Source organism: Hippichthys cyanospilos, chromosome 21 (genome assembly GCF_059441005.1).
Source record: "Hippichthys cyanospilos isolate Australia breed blue-spotted pipefish chromosome 21, RoL_Hcya_1.0, whole genome shotgun sequence".
Lineage (NCBI taxonomy): Eukaryota > Metazoa > Chordata > Actinopteri > Syngnathiformes > Syngnathidae > Hippichthys > Hippichthys cyanospilos.
Genome location: NC_142389.1, coordinates 9,041,074 through 9,059,214, shown reverse-complemented (window position 1 = coordinate 9,059,214; position 18,141 = coordinate 9,041,074). Strand labels below are relative to the sequence as shown.

Below are 18,141 nucleotides of genomic sequence, written 5' to 3'. Positions count from 1 at the left end.
TGCATTATAGACTATAAAAAATATATTGTAAACAAAGACAAAAGACGGCGCTATTATTACATTTAGCCTCTGGCTTTTATTGCAAGTGCTCATAAATTGTATGTCGTTTTTGTGTGAATTAACTGCAGTTATTTTTGTGAGCACATGTCTGTGATGTTGATGAATGATGAAATGCAGCAATACAGCTCTCCCTGATAGTGTGAATCAAAATGTGAGTATTATTTTCTTTGTACAGGCAGACTCCTTGGTACAACCAGATCAAATTAGATTCTGCAACTGTACTTTATTTTGTACCTGTTGTGTACAAAGTTTATGTCAGGGAGCAAAAAAAAGTAACTTTCATTTCATTTACCCTTGAGGGGGCTGCCTTGGCATCCATCCACAAGCAATGCATCATAATAATTTCCCCTGAATGTTCCAGCAAAAGCTGTGCCCACAATTATGTCTGGAAAAAAGAAAAGCAAGCACATTGCATGAAATGTTGCAGGCAGGCCTCAGCAGGCCTCTGCTAATGCATTTGGTTGATATGTTTGACTTTTTGTTGATCTCATGCATTTAAAAAGGTTTTTTAAAAAGAAATATTAAAATTGCTGTTTTAACAGCATGAAAGCGATTGCCTAAAGCTTCTTTAGAATACACAAGTGGCAACTCAACTTCAGAGGAGATGACATTTAAACATTTGCATCACACAAATCAATCTTTTGACGCAACAAATTTATATTTTTAGAGATAAACGCTTGTGTGACACTTTCAGCAGCATAAGGATAGTTGAAGATGATTTCTTTAATATTTCCATATTGTCACACTGGCATCCATCCCCAAAATTTCAAAAACATGGATGTATGGCTTTGATTCTCATTACAGTCATGGGTGAGCTGCTTTTTAGTTTAAGTTGTAGTTGTAGAAGCACCGCAGTAGTAGAACTAATACTAGTTGTAGAAGTAAGTATAATAATTATTACTATTACTGGTATGAGAAATAAAAACCTCAACAAACCAGTGGCTTTTCTGATTCAGGGATAAGGTTGCGCTACAACCAAACCATCCATCCATCCATCCATCATTCCATCCATCCATCCATCCATCCATCCATCCATCCATCCATCCATCCAACCTTACTTCCTCCCTCCTCCTGCTTATCTTATTCATGGTCACGGGGTTTAAATAATAAAAGTCCCTATCATCTTTAACAATCGACATTACTTTTAATTAGATCTATACATTAATTTTTGAGTAAATACACTTATGAGTAGTACGCTGAAAAAAACTTATCTTTCAGCTGCACTTAATTAAAACGTGGAAACAGACTCGGTTTGACCGTTTTTTCTTGAAAATAATCAAATATGTTAATTTGATACATTTTATTTTCATCATGTGCATGTGCAACCAACCGTATACCTGAATTAAGTAAATACAAAAAACTGAAATATTTTTCATATATTTCTGTTACACTACTTATAGATCTATAATAATAATAATAATAATAATAATAATAATAATAATAATAATTATTATTATTATTATTATTAGCACAAGTGATTAATTTAAGGTCAACAAACACTCACTGTCATTTAGATCACAACTGCATCATTTGTATGTTCACTACAAATGTAACAATGCCTTTAAAGTCATTTATAGACGATGATTCAATACTACTACTAATACTATTACTACTACTAGTCTCTAAAATAATAATAATAATAATAATAATAATAATAATAATAATAATAATAATAATAATAATAATAATTGTTGAATGTGAATGACAGATGTGTCCACAGTTTTATTTATGTTTGTATTACTGACTAAGAGTTGTGCCATAGGAGGGCGCTGTATTTATTTGGGTTACTTCTGGGCTACCGTATCTGGAACTTCCTTCCTGTGCGCTCGTAGTGTGTTTTTTTTTTTTGTATTGAGCTGCAGTTGTACGGAGCCTGACGTGTGGCCAGCAGCGGTATTGAATAAACTATGCCCTGAAGGCTAAAGATTATATATCTCTCTCAATCGTCATCTTTTCCTCCCGAATACAACGTGCTGCTTGATAGCTAAAAACGCAACAGGTTATGGGCCCAGGAGTTGTTCGGGAGAAAAGTTTGCCGACTTCCACCGTGTAGAGAAAACACGAGAAGTGTGCCGACGGGCTAGCGTAGCAGGAGCAGGCTAGCATCATGGATCACCGAGGGACAAGCAGGTTGCCTCGACTGGCATTTGACGGAGATGAGAGAAAATATGAGCTGTGGGAGACCAAGATGTTGGGACACTTCCACCTACTAGGGCTGAAGGACACGGTCCTGAGAGAACCGGCTGGAGATGAACAAAGAGCAGCCGACGAGAAGAAAAATGCAGACGCATATGCCGAGATGATACTACTCTTGGATGATAAGAGTCTCTCACTGATTATGAGGGATGCACCCAACGACGGAAGAAAGGCTCTAAAAATATTGAGAGAGTATTATGCCGGGAAGGGAAAACCCCGCATAATCAACCTATACACCACGCTAACGTCGCTTCAAAAGGCCGACAACGAGAGTGTTATGGACTATATTATTAGAGCTGAAACCGCCATAACAGCACTGCGGAATGCAGGTGAGACATTGGGAGATGGTCTGCTTGTGGCTATGATACTGAAAGGACTGCCTGAGAATTATAAGCCATTCGCCATACATGTAGCGCACACAGATGATAATATAACGTTTGCAGATTTCAAAACTAAGCTAAGAAGTTTTGAGGAAACTGAAAATATACGCGCTGAGTCAAGTGACAGTGTAATGAAGACTCAGGGTAGAAGTGTGAGGCGGCCCACCAAAACAAATGGACGTGACCGGCAGAAAGACGACACAGACATGGTGTGCTTCAAGTGCGGCATAAAGGGCCATCGAGCTAAAGATTGTCGACAGAAGACATGGTGTAGTCGCTGCCGTAGTGACACACACAAAGACGCCACATGCAGGCGCAAGGACAAGGACAGTAAAGAGCGACAGGATGGAGCATGTAAAGCCTCGGGAGGAGATGGTGACGAGGACTTCGCGTTCAAGACGAGGGACGTCGACATCAGCACCCAACAGCAGCCAGAAGGCGGCATCCAGGAGAGAGGACTGATGGTGGACACCGGAGCCACGTCCCACATCATCACCGACGTGACCAGGTTTAAAAACTTTGACAACACATTCAGACCGGAAAAGCACAGCGTTGAGTTGGCAGACGGCACCCGTTGCAGCGGGGTCGCACAGAAGAGAGGGCTTGCTGAGGTTTGCCTGATAGACAATAAAGGACAGCGACAAAAGGCGACGCTGAGAGACGCTTTATTCATACCATCATACCCACAAGATATCTTTTCAGTGAAGGCAGGCACTGCGAGAGGAGCCACGGTCGTTTTCAAGGAAGGCAGGGATGCACTGATAACAAAGAACGGTACCAGGTTTGATATACATGTGTATAACAAGTTGTATTATTTGCATACTGAGGGTGAGTCTACTGTTGACAACTGTAATGCATGTCATGACATTCAAACATGGCACGAGATATTAGGCCACTGCAACTACAATGATGTTCTAAAGCTGCAAAATGTGGTTGATGGCATGAAAATCAAAGGTAAGGCATGTAGGCCTGAACAAGAGTGCGAAGTATGTATTCAGGGAAAGTTTGTACAAACGAGAAACAGAGATCCTGATACTAGAGCAAAGGCACCCTTACAGTTAGTCCACACAGACCTTGCAGGTCCTGTGACCACAGAGTCAATTGATGGTTACAGATATGTGCAGTCATTCACTGATGACTACTCAGGTGCGGTGTTTGTATATTTTCTGAAAAGGAAAAGTGACACCGTGTTAGCTACTGAGAAGTTTCTAGCAGACGTATCCCCTTGGGGGAAGGTGTTATGTCTCAGGAGCGATAACGGATGTGAGTATACATGCAATGATTTTCAAACACTGATGACAAAGAATAAAATCAGGCATGAGACGTCAGCTCCGTACTCACCTCACCAGAACGGGACTGCAGAGCGGGGTTGGCGCACTTTATTTGAGATGGGTCGGTGCATGTTAGTGGAGAGTAAGCTACCAAAACCACTATGGCACTATGCAATACAAACAGCAGCGGTTGTACGCAACAGGTGTTTTAACCGGCGTACAGGGCAGACTCCTTACCAGCTGCTGACAGGCAAAAAGGCTAACCTATCTAAAATGCAAAGATTTGGCTCGGTATGTTACACATATAAACAAGACAAGGGAAAACTGGATTCCAGGTGTGACCAGGGACGTTTTGTAGGATACGACAAAAACAGCCCGGCGTACTTCGTTTATCACCCAGACATAAACAGAGTGCTTAAACATAGGCTGGTGAAGTTTGTAAGCAGAACAGTGGTAGAGAAACAGACACAAACATGCGAGACAAATCCAAATGACGAATATGACAGGGTGAGACAGCCTAGAGGTAAGGAAACCACACAGGAGGTTAAGAAAAGCGCAGAGGAGGCTCACGAGCCAAGTGTAAAAAATATGGATGCACCTAGCGGTAATCTAGCACAACAGAGTGTAACAGTTGTTGAACCTGAGAACAAAAGGTATCCGACCAGAGAGAGGAGGAAACCAAGTCACTTAAATGACTATGTATCTGAAGACAGTGATAATGATGTGGTTCACACTACAGTAGATTACTGTTACAGGGCTGTATGTGGTGTTCCACAAACCTTTAGGGAAGCTATGAGATCGGCTAACTCTAAAGAATGGAGGAAAGCAATGGATGAGGAGGTCCAGTCGTTAAACGACAACAACACATTTACTGTGACAACCCTACCAGTAGGCAAGAAAACAGTGGGGGGTAAATGGGTTTACTCCATCAAGAGTGATGTAAATGGAGAAGACAAATACAAAGCAAGATTTGTGGCTAAGGGATACAACCAGGTGATGGGAATAGATTATGGGGAAACGTTTTCACCCACAGCAAACATTACGAGTGTCAGGGTGCTGTTACAAAAAGCGGTCCAGGAGAATCTACTAACACACCAGATGGATGTAAAAACAGCTTATTTGCACGCGCCCATAGACTATGAAATCTACATGAATCCACCAGAGGGTTATGAAGAGAAAGATGATGGTCTAGTCTATAAGCTTGAAAAGTCACTTTATGGCCTTAAACAATCTGGGCGTAACTGGAACAGAGTGTTACATGACTGTCTAATTGAGGACGGGTTCACACAAAATCCAGCCGACCACTGTGTTTATGAAAAAGAGTCAAAAGACGAAAAGGTGATCATAATCATATGGGTCGATGACTTGATCATTGCAGCCAACAATGAGATGGTTCTAAGAGAAGTGAAAGAGGTGCTCGCAGGAAAGTTTAAGATGAAAGATCTGGGTTGCCTTAAACATTTTCTGGGTATCGATTTCTGTCAGTCAAATGGATGTGTAAAAATGTCACAAGAAAGGTACATTAACAAGGTATTACAGCGTTTTAACATGCAAAACTGTAGAACTAGAGAAACACCCTGTGATCAGAAGCTTGAATATTCTGTGGATGCTGTAAAGATGGATGATTTCAGACTGTACCGGGAGGCTGTAGGCAGCCTGATATACCTATCCACTTGTACCAGACCAGACTTGAGCTTTGTAGTGAGCAGACTATCACAGTATTTTGCTGAGCCTACAGAGGAGCAGTGGGTTACTGTTAAACATGTTCTAAGGTATCTCAAAGGCACTGCTGATAAAGGTCTATGTTTCAGAAGAAACGACAATGAGAAACTAGGCATACAAGCCTATAGTGATGCTGACTGGGCATCTGATACCAGCGACAGGCGCAGTACCACGGGATACTGTATATATCTCAATAAAACCAGCTCACCAGTGTCATGGAAATCTAAGAAACAACCTACGGTTGCCCTTTCAACATGTGAGGCAGAATACATGGCACTGGCTTCTACCATACAAGAGTGTTTATACCTAGAGCAGTTGCTAGAGGGTATTGACAGTTACAAGTATACACAGCCAATTGTACACGAGGACAACCAAGGAACAATCGCTCTTGCTAAAAACCCTGTAAACAGACAGAGGGCTAAACATGTGGATATAAAATACCATTTTATCAGGTCCACTGTAAGTGAGGGGAGAGTAACGTTGGTTTACTGTCCTACGGATGATATGATGGCTGACATTATGACCAAACCTGTAACCAAGATGAAACTGCAGAAGTTTGAATCTGTTATTTTTGGAGTTTGAAATGAGACACAGAGCCCACGTTGATTTTGTTTTTGTTTATTGGTAGCAGAAAGTTCATTTGTTTTGTTTCATATTGAATTCAAGAACCTGTGAACAAGTGGGGGTGTTGAATGTGAATGACAGATGTGTCCACAGTTTTATTTATGTTTGTATTACTGACTAAGAGTTGTGCCATAGGAGGGCGCTGTATTTATTTGGGTTACTTCTGGGCTACCGTATCTGGAACTTCCTTCCTGTGCGCTCGTAGTGTGTTTTTTTTTTTTGTATTGAGCTGCAGTTGTACGGAGCCTGACGTGTGGCCAGCAGCGGTATTGAATAAACTATGCCCTGAAGGCTAAAGATTATATATCTCTCTCAATCGTCATCTTTTCCTCCCGAATACAACGTGCTGCTTGATAGCTAAAAACGCAACAATAATAATAGGCAAGTGTAGAGTCGAAAGGCAATAAAACGGGCTAAATAACAGTCATCTAAACAAAATAATCAATAAAGAAGCAAAAAAAAAAAAAAAACTACGGAGGTTTTTCCAGAACTGGTTGACGGCGTGATGAGGTTTTGCTTTAACTAACAGCTATTTACAGCAAACATTTCCTCATTTCACATCTCCAGCTGTGAAGTGGATGTGATGAGGATAGTCAGCGCATGTCTGGAGGGGTGTCGATTCAGTTGCTGCCCCCACCCCCTTTCTTTCTTTTTTTTTTTTTTTTTCCAAAAGGTTGTGCCATGCCCCCTACGCGTGCGTGAAGGAGGGAGGCGTTAAGCGAAGCAGGGGTGTGAGAGAGAGAAGTTTCCTGCGCTCACAGTAGCGGGCTGCCTTTCTTTCCACCATGGCACGTTCCCATGCATGTGCCGCCTGCGTGCATGTCTCCCCGCAGAGGGACCTGTGAACCCGACATACGAGTCGCCATGGCCGAATTCGGGCAAAGCAAGCGCATCGGTCCACCGGTTGCTGCTGCGGCGGCAGGTGGAGCCACAGGGAGCCCCGAGACGCGCCGAGGAGAAGAGCCGGTGTCTAACGGCAGCTGCAACCCGACAGACCCGGCGAGAAAGCTCCATACCGGGTCTAGCTGTGACTCCCCGACGTGGGAGGGCTTGGATGCCGTCACCAAATCGATTCCTCGACGCAGCAGTCTCATTAAGGTAGGACACTTTATATCAAATTGACATGTCAGAAAAGCAAACAAATAGAAAGCAAACATCTTTTTATGTGATGAAAAGTTATTAGATTGGAATGTTCATGGCATGCAAACTGTCACTTTTACAAAAAACAAAATTGTTACCCAAAACAGCAAACAAAATGTCTCACACTTTGATTTAATACATTTCTGTCTGTATTGAGCGACACTGATAGAAAACTATGTGCTTAAGCTAACTAGATCCGTGGTTCTCTTAACTTGTTACATCAACTTAAAAACAAAACTGTAGCTTTCATTTTCACCAACGTTAAAATGCACTGCAATTTTTCCTCACCACTTTGCAGCTTCCGTGCTTTGCGTTAAAAAAATATATGTCAACCTTCACATATTGATATCGTGTTTACTTCACAGCAGCGCCAACCCCGATGTACTGCAAGAACACGCCCATGCTCAGTTAAATGTGGAGTCTGAACCAGTCCAATAGCCCGTTAATATTGGGCATTTTTGCACATACGAACAGCCTCTGCGTCCGTCATTGCATCACTACGGGAAAGGTCCGTGTAGAAAATGGTAGTGCAAACAATGGTTCTGGTGGAACCTTGAAGCAGATATTTTGAATCCCCCTATTTCACAGGGATGTTTGCAAACTTTCTAACCATAAAAGATGCAGGATACCGGCCCTCGTAGACTGGAGTTTGACACCTATATTCAAATTTGACTCACCCGACATGGTCAACTTCCCCCCCTTAGCCCTGTTTTGATCACCGCAGAATATGCTAAACTCAAGGGGTTATGTAGGCGTACCTAATGTTGTGACCGATTAGCTGCTTCTTCTGTTTTCTTTTTTGTTCCTCGTCGTATTATTTGACACCAGCTGCAGAGGAAGTTAAGAATGATGTCATTGTATAGCTTGCGCAAAATGTACATTAAGAGGCACGATGTGTTCTATTGGCCTTGGAGCTGGCATGTTGTGTTCTGGCCTCTAGATAACACCAGGCGGTGTCACTCAGCGCTTGACTGACTCGAGAGGAGGTGAAGGAACTGAACCACCTGCTGCAGTGTGAAGTCATCACGCTGCCTCGTGGCTCCTTTTCTGTTTATCCCAGATTTCCACTTTCCTCATACCCAAATGTCCTCCAAGAAGTTGTGCTAGGTTCGGTCCTAACGTTTTAATCCCGACGCTGGTTATAGCACATCTAATCGATAAGTCTTCTCCCCTGTCGTTTTCCTCACCTACTTTTGGTTCTGTATTGATCGCTCCGCTCTTGGCTGTTCGTCTCCAAAGCGACCGCCTCCTAAGACATCATTATTGACTTGGCCAACGATGTTAATTTTCAGTAGTGTGACATGTTTGTTTTGGATTTAAATGAGTCATGAAAAGAAAGATGTTTCACAAGCTTCTTTAACTGGATGATTTACTATTTTGGAACATTTCCTATTTTTTTTTAAACTGAAAATTGAGCCAGCTCACTTGACAGATCATTCAATCCCAAATAGATATATTTATATACATATATGTTTTAGGGGCTCAGGAATGAGGTATATTTATTTTTCAAATTTTCCAAGTCAAGGAGGGTCTAAAAATGGCTGGTCTTAAATGAATCAAGTGAAAGTAATCAATTACTTTAGATAACTAGATACTTATGTAATTACTTTACGATGATTTCTAAAATAATCACTTAATTTACTTAATAAAGAAGTAAAATAATTGATTATGAACTAAAGTACAAAAATACCTGATACACTTGCTCAATTAGGTATTTATATAATTTTTTAAGCTTTTTTGCTCAAGGAGTGTCTAAAAATGGCTAATATTGTTAACATACAAAATTAACTGATTACTTTATATTACTTATGTAGTATCTCAATTATTTTAGAATTTAGTACCATAAGTAATCCATTATGTACCGAAATAAGTCTATTACTTTAATACCATAAGTGATACTTTATGAAGTCAAATTACTTTTGAACTTAAATACTAATAACACCCACTTTCAGCCAAACGTCTTTAGCCAAACACATGAAAAATATATAACGAACCTGCGATTGAATGTCTGTAATCAATCGTTCTTCAGTACCTAAAGTAATCAATCACTTGAGTACTTAACTACATCAAGAAATTGACTACTTTAGTCCTTAACTTGTTCAATGCCAGGGAGGTATTTTTCCTTTTTTTTTCCTTTTCTTCAATCACATACTTTATTTATTCAATGTTAGGGACGTACTGTATTTTCAACATTTTTAAGAGTATCTGGGATTGAGTTCTGGACTCTTAAAAAAAGGTGAAAATACGTCCCTGGCATTGAAGGAGTTAACTACCAAATGTACTTTATTATTTTAGTACTTACTTAGCTAAAGTAATTCATTGCTTTAATACTTAATCACAGTAAAGGAATGAATTAGTACTTTATTTAGTAGCAGCCAATGCTTGGGTTAATAACAATGTTATTAATTTAGCATAGGTATAGTGACAGAATAATTAACATATTCATTGCCAGCCCAGTAAAAAATGATCTCTGACGTCCATAGCCGCCAATGAATAAGTTTAAATTAGGCGATTGTGACGGGTTTGGCTGACTGTTAACCGTCGCATGTTGAAGCAACTGGTGCAAAACTGAGCAAGTAGAGGTCTTGTTGATTTAGTCTTAAATAGCTTGTTTTCTGACAAAACACAATTTGCTGTCATGCTCTGGATCGTCTTCCAGTTCACCACAATTAGCATGGAAACGCCACTTCACAAAACAACCCCAAAAAATATATTTAATCATTGTTCAGTTCCTTCATAACCAGCCGAAGAATAACATCAGATCCTTTTTGTGAAATCGACAAATAATTATTTCACAGGCTATAAGTCATCCCTCTCGTTCATAATAAAAGAGATGTGATTGAAGTTATATTCCTTAAGGGGGACAGAAGATTTCAAGCAACATAATTGTCGTCTCAACCAGAACTAATTTAGTGGTCAGCGTCACCACGGCAACCGGTAAAGCCTAGCCGCGGATTCCAGCTGATTGTGGCATTTCTGTCAGTTGAACTTCTATTGTTATTGTTGCAAAGCATTTTATTATGCTTTGCGGCACTGCATTTCAGTCATGTAATCAACCTACCCTGTGAGTTGAACACAAAAACACAATACAATCAAGAAATTGCATAGCAACTAAAATATATAAAAGCTCTGTTCATAATAACATCTCAGGGCAATTTCAGTTTCTCACAAAACGCGGCTATGGGCGGAGATCTGCAGCCTCATTTCTTGTTTGTGAGGAGCAACGCTGCAGGAAACTGGACAGTTGGCCAATTTCCTCACATAGTTCATGTTGAAATGTTGCTGTTAAGTCATCAGCATTCAGGGATCACACTTCACTGTGGATTTCTTTTGCACTTGACACATGCATCACCAATTGGCACCATCTAGTGTCCATAAACATAGGCGTGCCTAGCCAATTTTTCGGGGTGCTGAAGCACCCCCTAAAGAGCATAAACCGCCCTGCGTTTTAGAGATTTGTACATGTACAGTATATATTAATTTTTTTTAAAATTTTGGCTAAATGGCCTAAAATGGCCAAATAATTTTGAAATTATAGTTAAAAAAAAAAAAAAAACTGACTATCTTGTCCGTCGCAGACTTGTTCAAACGTGAGGTGTTCCCAAGTTTGGCAAAGAGCTTTGCTACATTATCATCTTTGTTGCTATAGTTACCTGTGGCTGCAGTCGCGACTGGCTGCTTTGTATTGATGCGGTAGGCTGAAATTGAGCTGCTTCTGTGGTAAGCAAGTGTCATCAGATTTTGAGCTATGTCCACATATCATTTTAAAATGGAGCTAAGTGTAGAATTAGAATATATAAATATCTCCATTTTCATTTTCAAAAAATGATTTTGTGAAATGCATGCATATTGTTTTTACTGAGCTAAAGATATTATGTCGTACTATTTTAAAAACTCATTCATCATTCATGCCATTGACTGCTATATAAATGTGGAAAAAAAAAATTAACCAGACATAGTGAATGAATTAATATTTAAATGACAAAAATACAGTAAAGAAATGGTAAGATCTAAAAACATACTGCTCTCCGTGCACAAAGCGCCTCTTCATATTGGGCTAAAACTGGGATCAAAACCCTGACCCATTACCTGACTTTCAACGTTTGATGCCAGCGCATCGAACATCATCTTCCCTCGGGTTGTTTTCACTTCAAAGAGCAGAAATGCAGCAAAGATGTTTGTATGCCTCGCATGTAGCGCGTCTACAGTAAATGTTGAATGGTTCACGCATTTGCTTGCATGAACATATTCATGTTTGGAATCTAAAACTAAAGTCAAAGGAGATGGATTGTTGTGAAGGGATGGAGTATAGCAGCAGATCATGGTGTGATCGATGAGCTAATCAATCAGAGGTTGGACTAGGATTTGTACCGCGTCCCTTGAATTTTAATTTGTCTTGCTTATCAAGATATTTATTTTTTCCGAATTTATGAAAACAGTGTGGGGAGGTAATGTGGAAAAGCACTGAAGAAATGTCCTTAAATCTATCAAGAATATTATGGGAAGTAGAACAGAAGTTGTCAGGTCCAAGATTAACCCTTGTGGCATTGTTACAAATTATAGAATTTCCTTTTATTTTTTATTTTTTGTGATATCATAAATGAGTCAATGAGAAAAAAGAAATTTCCATCAATATATTAAAACATGTAAAATTCCAAAATACAACAGTTCTGACATTGCAGCTGGACATGAGATTTTCTGCACAAAAATAATTATTGTCCAAATTTTGGACAATATAAAATCATCACACTGTAATTACAATTTTTGAGTTGCATTTTAACTTGACTTATTGCATTGATTTTGCTACGATTTTTGCAACATTCCGTTGAGCGGCGTTCAAACTATGTCAGCAAAGAAAATTCTTTGTTGTCTTTTGTTTCACTTCAAGACAGTAGGTGGCGGTAGAGACCAGTAATGGCTATGTCTTAGAATGTTATCACGTCACAGGGTCCAAAGACAGACCATACCAATTTTTCAATTTTTCGTGGTTGGTTATAAATTTAACCTACATTTTTTGGGATAGAACTGATGTCACTGAACAATTTAAGCGGTTGAAGGAAAACAAGTTTCATTGTTTACAAAATTAGGGAAAAAATGACTTCAGCAATGTTCTACAGGACGAATGGACTTAAAAATCTCAGCCATACTCAAGATTGGTGTCCCAATACTTTTACCTAAAATGTGTTTGTGTTTATACACTAGTAAAAGACCATACTTCCTGGCTAACCTTTGATTTAACTGATTAATAAATACTGTAAAATAGCAGAACCATAAACATTTCATTCCAGCCCATTTTCATTGCAGCAAAGGGATTTACAGCCTGTGCCAGTAGACCTCTTGCACGTCGACTATCTTGTCATTAATTCTGTTGCGCACTTGCGGAAATACTCGCCTGGCAAGTGTCCGCTGCTCGCTTTTCAATTCCCAAACCTAACCAATCTACATTCACAGACTTGACACTAATACAGTACTGTGTTTGTTGCATAAAACTGTATGAATTTATTCCCAAACCCAACAATGGTTGTAATAAGAAGGTGGGTTAAGTGTCATTGTGCCAAATTCACTGACAGCAACTGGTATTCAGTCATCTTCACACCCACGCTGAAATGACATCAACACACAGAGATGAGTACATACTTAAAGTGATGATTGATTTAAAAAAAAAAAAAAATCAAAAGTCCAATCTAGCCACCTCCTGGTTGAAGAGTCATTTTCAGCAGATGTGGATAGACTTCTATCGATCCTTTATTTTCACAACAAAAGAAAGTATATTTTTAAAATGTTGAACTGGCAGACATCAGTCTAATTTTTGGCATGGGCGCAAATATGGTATTTGTGTGTGTTCCCTTCATCAGTATGCATGAGCATACATTGGATATTTTGAGCTGTGGATGTGTACCCTGTAGCTTGGATCAGCATCCTTAGCAAGTTTTAAACCATTAGCATGCATAAGCATGGCCCTGCAAAGTGTAAGTCTTGTTCAAAGCATGCAGTATATAAGCTAACATACTGCCTTTACAATGACAATTAGGATTATGCGTGTGTGTGTTTATGATTAGTTCTGACAGGATTCTGGCATTTCTGGGTCAAAATAAATAAACAACAGAACTAGCCAACTCGGCTACTTAGCAAATGCGCTATTAAAACATTCCACAATAAAGGTTCGGACTGTTCTTCTGGGTCAAAATAAATACCCCAATCTGTTACCCAACACGTTGGTTGTAAAAGCAACTATTTCCTTTATTTTATTTTTTTTTGTGTGTATGATTATATCTGCAGGGGTCAACTTCTAAAGGTTCTACAGCCTAATTTACCCAATCTGATAAACAACAAGTGGGTATTAAAATACAACCTACATTTTTTGTGTTTATGATTAGTTCTGACAGGTTCCTGGCGTTTCTGGTGGATCAAAATAAATAACCCAACATAGCCTACCCAATCAGCTACTTACTGAGCAAATGGGTTATAAAAACAACCCAATTTAGGGGTTCTGACTTTTCTGCTGGGTCAAAATGATTAACCCAACTTAACTTACCCGATTGTGCTACGCAGCAAAAACAACAATTTGTGTTTATAATGGGTTTTGAATTTTTTTCTGGATCAAAATAAATCACCCAATCTGCTACCTAACAAACATCACAAAAGCAACCCACCTTTCTTTGTGTTCTAACAGTTCTGCTGGACCCAAATAAATAACCCAATCTGCTACTCAACAAGTGGGTTATAAAAACAAGCAATTTTTATGTATTTGTGATTAGTTCTGACCAATATGACTTCAGCTGGGTAAAAGTAAATAACCCAATCTAGTCATTTTTGGTGAGTATCATTAGTTCTGACAGCTCTGTTGGACCCAATTAAATAACCCAATCTGCTACTCAACAAGTGGGTTATAAAAACAACCAATTTTATGTATTCATGATTAGTTCTGACAATTATGACTTCTGCTTGTTTAGAATAAATGACCCAACCTAACTAACCAAATCTGCGACTCAGGAAGTGGGTTATAAAAATATATTTTTTTGTGGTTGTAATTAGTTCTAACAGGGTTCTGACGGGTTTACTGGGTCAAAAATAACAACCTAACAATAGGCCAATCTTCTACCCAGCACGTGGGTTATAAAAAACAATCAATTTTTTATGTTTGATTAGTTCTGAAAGGGTTTTGACAATTGTGCTAGGTCAAAACTCACTAACCCACTTTGCTATCAAGCAAGTGGGTTCCAAAAACAACCTTCATTTTTTGTGTTTATTCGTTTTGATAGTTCGGCCGAGTGAAAACCCAATAAACCAATCCAACCCAATCTGCTAGCCAATAAAGTAAGTTAAGACAAGAACCCAACATTTATCGTGTTTGTTTTCCATACTTCAAATTCTGCGTGGGCATCTTCCGAAACCTCTGCAGCTCTTTGCACTTTGCACCTCGATCACTTCCAGTAAGTACTGCCATTTGTCTTTTCCTCGGCTTTTGCGGTCTTGATAACTTTCGGTCAACAGAGTACAATAACACATCGATGTGCTTACGACCGCGTGATTCATTGTCGCAGTCGCTCAGGTACCGTGAGAGCGCTCACCACATTCTCTGTCAGACTTTTTTTCACACACACGCAGAATGACCACAAGTACTTCCTGACCTCTATGGAGCCAGACAGGCACTGCTGAGTCGTGACACACTTCACCAGAAAGCGCTTCAACCTGACTGGGACTGCAACGACTGCTTAACATCCAATCAACAGATTGACTGTTCAATTGCACAAGTGCTGGAAAGCTCCACTTAATCTCAGGGACCAACACGGAACATTCATGAGATTTGTATTTTTTTTTTAACAGTTTACAGTGCAACAACAAAAATCCAGATTTTTGAGAAATGCATACTGCAAGGAAAACGGGATTAACATGGAGGTTGTGAAGTAAATGTCATTTTGTCACACCAGGGGGAACAGCACAACATCTATTGAATTGACAATATGCGCAATTATTAGGGACAGACCGCTTATTGGCCCCGTTGATTATTGGCCGGGTTGATTACTGGAGCCAATATTTGGCATTCTGACGAATTTTGGCCTTTCTTCAAGATTATTGCATCAATCTATTGCATAGATTGTCAAAACATGACGACTTTCAATATGCCACGCTGCCGTGTCTTCTAAATGCTTGCAAACGCGAGGTCGAGAGGTACACACTATAGCCGCCGAATTTAGCCCATGTTGGGCTCATTTACTGCCATTGAAAATGGGAAATATTGTTAATTTTGGACATATTGAAAACCAAATGTTTCATCATGCATTTCCCCCGATTTTTGCATTAATCCTCTCAACGACAACTCGAAAATGGGGCGCAGTAGAAATATTTGTGTTGACGCTCCAAAACCACCAGGTGGCGTGAGCGGCCAATCAAGACATTTGTGAGCCCTTCAATGACTTTGATGATTGGCTTAGCCTGAACTCCCAATAATGCAAAATTCTTAAAAAGTCGTAATACTCTAATTATGACATAATAAATATTCCTATTTCAATTTCATAAATAATTAGATATACAGGATAGCTACTTTTGCTATTATCGCATTTATACAATTTTTGTACATGAAGTCCCTGCCCCCATAAAAAAAAGAAATTATATATGTATGGATAGGGGTGATGCCACTGAACATTTTGAGGGGTTAACCCTTGTGCACACACTTTGCAAACTATACACATTGCATTTTTTTCCCCTAATTTTGTAAATGCTTTTAAAGGTGAAATAATTAAAGTTATTTATTAATATCTTTTTTCCTTCAACTGCTTAAATTGTTCAGATGGCATCAGTTCTATCCATACATATGTTGGTTAAATTTTAACAACCACAAAAAATAACAACCACAAAAAATTGAAAAATGGTATGGTCTGTCTTTGTAGTCCATGACGTAATGATGACACTTTAAGACAGTTATTAACTGTTCTCTACCGCCACCTTCTATCTTGAGGTAAAACACAAGTCAACAAAGAATTTTGTTGACATAGTTTCACCACCGCTCAACAGAATGTTGCAAAAATTGCAGGGAAATCAATGCAATTAATCCTATTAAAATGCATCTCAAAACTTGTAATTATAATGGTTTTATATGGTCCAAAATTTGGACAATTAATATTTTTGTACACAACGTCTTGCACGTCCAGCTGCAATCACATAAAAATGTCAGAATTGTTGGATTTTGAAATTTGACATCTTTTAATCAACTGCTGGAAATTTCAGCTCCCTTTGCTTTTTTTCCCTATTGATTCTTTTATGATATTATGAAAAAAATCAAAGGAATTTTCATAATTTGTAACTTAATGCCACAAGGTTTTTTTTTGTTTATAATTTCCATTTCACTGAAACTAAATATTGTTTATTGACCTCCTTGATAACTAATAATTAACATCGGACCTGAAAAAGTCCATCTCCAATATTCCAATCCAATATAATGACATTATATTGTGGTCCTTCTGGGATGAGTTCCAATTCGCCTTTGACCCTTAATGATGTCAAGCTCTATAAAGAATAGATGGATAGCACTTTGTGTTAAAACTAATAAGCATAAAGCTAGAACAATGAACAGTTTAAATTGCTTAAGAATGCTTCATTTTTTTTTGGAGCTTGATGAAAGTGTGCAACTTTACATATGGCTTCCTAATACTCTCTGGACATATTATTTGGCAAATATGAGAATTGTTATACTTTTCAAAATGAGTCCCTGGGAGTAGTACTCAGCTTTCTAGTTTGCGTTATAATCAAATTGCATTTTATCTGCTCGGAGTGCAATTTTAGAAGCATTTTTAGTCATATTCTACTGTGAGCAGGACAAAATGTTCCACTGGACAAATATTTCGTTATCCCAACAGGTCACGCGCTACTGGTGGTTTGTTGACAGCATGTAATATTTCTGAAAACATCATTCCCTCTTACAGCCCTCTACACACAAATACAATTTAGTCTTAATGGACAATTAATTGCAGCTAACATTTCAACATGTGAAAATATTCATGCAAGTATGCTGCCTCGGTGTAAGTCTATTGACTAATATGACCAGCGATGTGTCATGCAATAATGCCTGTCAGCTGGCTAATGAGCTCTCAGGGTCATGTCTGGGCTTACAGACGGTAAGCAATTACAAGTGTCATCGTCTACGTTAATGTCGAACGGCCTTGGTTTTCTATTCGTCCCTCGGGCGTGTGATTTCTTCATTTTCCCCCCCTTCTTTGTTTTTCTTCCGTTGTCTGGTGTGACGGATCACCCAACGTAATCCCTTCAGTCATGCCCATTCCTCTTTCACTCCATCCACACACTGACTGAGTGCCACACCGACGCATTCTGGGATGGAAGTAATCTCATTACAATGACAATCAGCCAACGGTATTAACGGCAATCTGCGGTTCATCTCTGATGAAAGTCAGGAAATGAAAAATGGCCATCCACAAGTGTTCGTGAAAAACTAAATATGAACAAAAACACTGAATATACAATATTACGCCACAATTTATAATGATTGAACTGAACCGTGTTACCTGCTCCACAATCAAGCATTTTTTTAAAGTAAGAAAATTATTCAACTGAACTACATGAGGTAGTACTGTTCACAATGACTAAACATCAATGTACATGTTTTAGCCTTTGATTTATATATATATATATATATATATATATATATATATATATATATATATATATATATATATATATATATATATATAAATACCGTAATACATTTCTCATCAAATGTTTTTTTAATGGAG

General features: G+C 38.9%; 1 protein-coding gene across 3 annotated transcripts in view; it reads left to right on the top strand.

The window, feature by feature from the left end:
• The window catches only part of LOC148406512 (inactive phospholipase C-like protein 2), a 61,604-nt gene that overhangs the window by 23,336 nt on the left and 20,127 nt on the right, over positions 1-18,141 (top strand). For 2 of the 3 annotated variants that reach the window (XR_015863949.1, XM_088404577.1), the window contains exon 1: positions 6,697-7,351. Coding sequence is in view for 2 of the 3 variants with exons in the window: in XM_088404577.1 (XP_088260703.1) it covers positions 7,052-7,351 (300 nt within the window). In the remaining variant the exon portion in view is untranslated. Of the gene's footprint in view, positions 1-6,696; positions 7,352-18,141 lie in introns of those variants that run through there. The other variant, XM_088404578.1, reaches the window with a different exon arrangement.